The 3,521-nt window shown below is 37.2% G+C and overlaps 1 protein-coding gene across 1 annotated transcript in view; it reads right to left on the bottom strand.

Moving 5' to 3' along the window:
- LOC104547326 (ATP-binding cassette sub-family C member 8-like) overlaps positions 1–3,521 on the bottom strand; it is a gene marked incomplete at both ends in the record, with an annotated part of 60,467 nt that overhangs the window by 36,960 nt on the left and 19,986 nt on the right. The window contains one exon of the mRNA XM_010192960.1: positions 2,666–2,821. Coding sequence (XP_010191262.1) covers positions 2,666–2,821 — 156 coding nt within the window. The remainder of the gene's footprint in view (positions 1–2,665; positions 2,822–3,521) is intronic.

The raw sequence follows: 3,521 nt of genomic DNA, 5'->3' as shown, positions 1-3,521 counted from the left end.
CTGCTGATAATTGCTATATCCATCACCCTTTTTCATTCTAGAAAGTAAAATGTTTTTAACTGGCATATAAACCTCTCTAGAGTAGATAAGGAAAAGTAGTCTACACCCCAATGCAGTTACTCTTACACAAGAAATGCACTTATACTGTACGAATGCAGCCACACTATGACCTGAATAAATATGACTACAAGCACTTTAAATCTAAATATTTTAACAGATATAGTTACATATTGCTCACACATGTAGAGTAAATGCAAACCCTAGGCATTAAAGCACAGTTAAAAGAAGTCATTGGTTAGTGGGCTGCTGCCTGTTTGCACCTTAGTACGTTCACTTTCCTGATTTGAGGAATACACTGCTTTAGACAACTCTCATTGGAGTCAGCAAGAGTTTTACTAAAGATTCAGATGGATTTCTTCTTCCTCCAGGTCCTTCTGCAGTCTTGAGAGCAATCTATCCCTCACTACTACAAAGACACTGGAAGATATATGGTAAGTTATTAGATTCAAACATATATTGCAAAAGTATGAAGACTCCCAGAATATTTCAAAAGGACACTAATTAGTTTTCTAGATTATAAATGCTCCCTAAAGAATGAGACTATGCAAGAGGATATAAGATACATTTAAGAACTCACTATGACTGACAATGAAGAAGGACCTGCATTGTCACTCCCCAGTACTTTCCTCAGTGAGGAAAAAAAAAACCCAAGTCCTGAGAAAATGGTTAAACCAATTTTTTTTTTCCAGTTTAGGAAGTTAATCTGTTTTACCATGCAAATAGTTGATTTTAAGACTATCAGAGAAGGACTTGCTCATTTAATTGGTAGCAGCTTGACCAAAACCTCTTGTTTTTGACAGGAATAACTATAAAATTTTAATGTCTCTTTATTGCTAGAAAAAAATCCAGATCTCCTGATGGCCAGCAGTCTACTGCCTTACTCTTTGAAGGACATCCACACCATTTACATATTTGTCTGAATGGTGGCCTTTTCTATCCCCAACTTTTCAATGTATTATTCTTATATGCTCAACATACGATAGAAGAAAATCACTAGTATCAGATGTTGATGGACACAGGAATACCTAAGCAACACTCCAAAAGCCACGTTAGAAACTGACTGGAATTATGATCTGCCAGTTGCAGTCCATATACAGTCTCATGAAAAGAATTTAATTTTTGGGCAAGAGTAGGCATTCCAAATCCCAAAGCTGCTGGGTAGATTACTCGCAGCTTTCCGACTTCCACACCAGTCAAATCATCCTCTGCATAGTGCTGACACCAGACCACCTTTGTGGTATGAACACAATAGAGTTCTCATCATGTTTCTGAAATTAAATGATACTTTCAGAAAATACTGAATTAATTTAAACTTCACTGCACCCATTTTTTTTTTAATTTACTTTTAGCACTGAAGCAGCACTCTCAACAAAAATACACCAACTAGCTGGAAGAAAGCAGGAAGAACTGCAAGGTACCACATTAATATAACATGAAACTATGTACTTTACTGTCTGTTTTCTCATTAAATTCCTAAATGGAAGTGCAGGAGGTTTCTACATTTTTGTTTAAGTTCTTGCTCTTCCAAGCTAAGTCATTTGCATTTTCCCACCATTTCACTAAGCATGAACTTTGAAATATTATCTAAGGTTGTACTGAGATTGCTCTGATCTCCTACTACTCTGTGTCTGATCTACTTTTACTAGCATAAACTTAATCACATGTCTATCCAGTGAGATTCACCACTCGGAGGAATACTAATTCACTGAGAAAAGACTACTTTGATCAGATCAGTTTTTCAGTAGCTCTGTAAGCTCATGCAACACAATACACAACTGGTAGAGCTGGTACAATGAAGTAGACAAAAATATCATGTTTCCACGTTGGACATTCACATATGAACTCCTGTTTCAGTAAGGGAAAAGAATTAAAATTAAATCAACCATGAAAGTACCCTCTGAGATGGGACTCTGCTTTTGTCGTCTTAAAGACTTGCTAAGACACAGCTATATTTCATTGGGCATTACATAAAGCTACAGGACATGGAGCCAGGAGTCACCAGGAGATTGAGTGTGACTCAGAATAGTGATCTGCTCCAAGTCATGCATGTCGGAAAGGAGATTGAAGGGAAGAGAGTGGTACTTAGAGACAGGAGGCCAAAGACACCAAAGAGAATAAAGTAGCAAAACTATTTCATATAAGAAATGAACCTGTGGAATTTTGTGCACTAGAATTTGTCATCCATGAGGCAGAAGCAGTTTTAAGGGATGTCCAAAAGATCATCTTTAAGTGATTGTGTTTTTGAATAAACTGCCACTTCTCTTGCTTTTTCTGGGATTCAGAAGAAAAATTATTGCAATACATTCCAATTAACTCCCCTTGATGTAATAAAGGAGTGCACTGGAATAACACAACCTGCTGCACCCTATAAATTCTTATTACAAATGCAAAGCATGTTTGGCACCTAATACAATCCTGAGTACCCAGAGTCCTGTCACAGATGTGAAATAAATCATATAAAATATTTCTAGATATTAATAGCTTGAAATCTTATTTAAAGTTATTCTTTAACTTTTTTAGTATCTCTGCTTTCATAAAATTCATAAACAATCAGTCACTACAGACTGATGCACATCAATAACAAAATCACGTTCCATCTCCTTACCTGTACAGGCATAGCCCAAAGGTTCGGGCAGAGGAAAAAGAACCACATCAGCTGATTTGTGTCTATGGCAACCAGGTTGCAGATCTGGCCTGCAGTCATCTCACCCATGGACATGTTGGAAGTTGAAAGTTGCATAATTTTATTGTATATTTTTGTCTGGAAGAGAGATCAAAAGGTGTAAGATTGCTAGCTCCATCTAAAACACAGGTGTAGTCCAGCATTCTGAGGGAAACCAACATTCCTAGTAACTTCAATGAAGAACTTAAAGTTTGGCCATTTATTTTATGTCGAAAAATTTTACGCTACTATCTTACTGTTCACCCACAAAAAGCAGAGTGCAATAAAGTGCATAAAGAGTGTCTAAGTACTCCATTTTTGCATCCCTGTGGATCAGTAAGAGAATGAAAACCTTACCGACCAAAATGCCCAGGAACCACATTAGCGTCTATGATTTATACCCCCAGCTTCTCCATGGAGTGCTAATAAAATGCTATATTCATTCAATATATAATACTCAATATGTTACAATCCTGCTTATTTTTCTCTGACAACTGATTCAGGTCCCATCCAACCTCAGAACCATGTTCCTGGCTGAGAATATTGCTATATTTTGCCTAAAGAGCTCAGTCTCTGAGTGTCTAATTCACAGATAACTAATGTAACAGGTCCAATTCTGTAACAAAGTAACTAGTTGCCTCAGTGCAGAATCAGGCACCACATATAAAAATACACAATAATGAAAGTGTACTTTCACCGTCCAGTTTGGTAAAAGGTTGCACAGTGATGCTTGCAGTCAGGAGGCACCTGGATTCAATAAGCGCCTTTGGATCTAGTGCCAACTGTCCATCATGAAGCA

Source organism: Mesitornis unicolor, unplaced genomic scaffold, assembly GCF_000695765.1.
Source record: "Mesitornis unicolor isolate BGI_N332 unplaced genomic scaffold, ASM69576v1 scaffold28389, whole genome shotgun sequence".
NCBI lineage: Eukaryota > Metazoa > Chordata > Aves > Mesitornithiformes > Mesitornithidae > Mesitornis > Mesitornis unicolor.
This window is presented reverse-complemented; position numbering and strand designations above follow the sequence as displayed.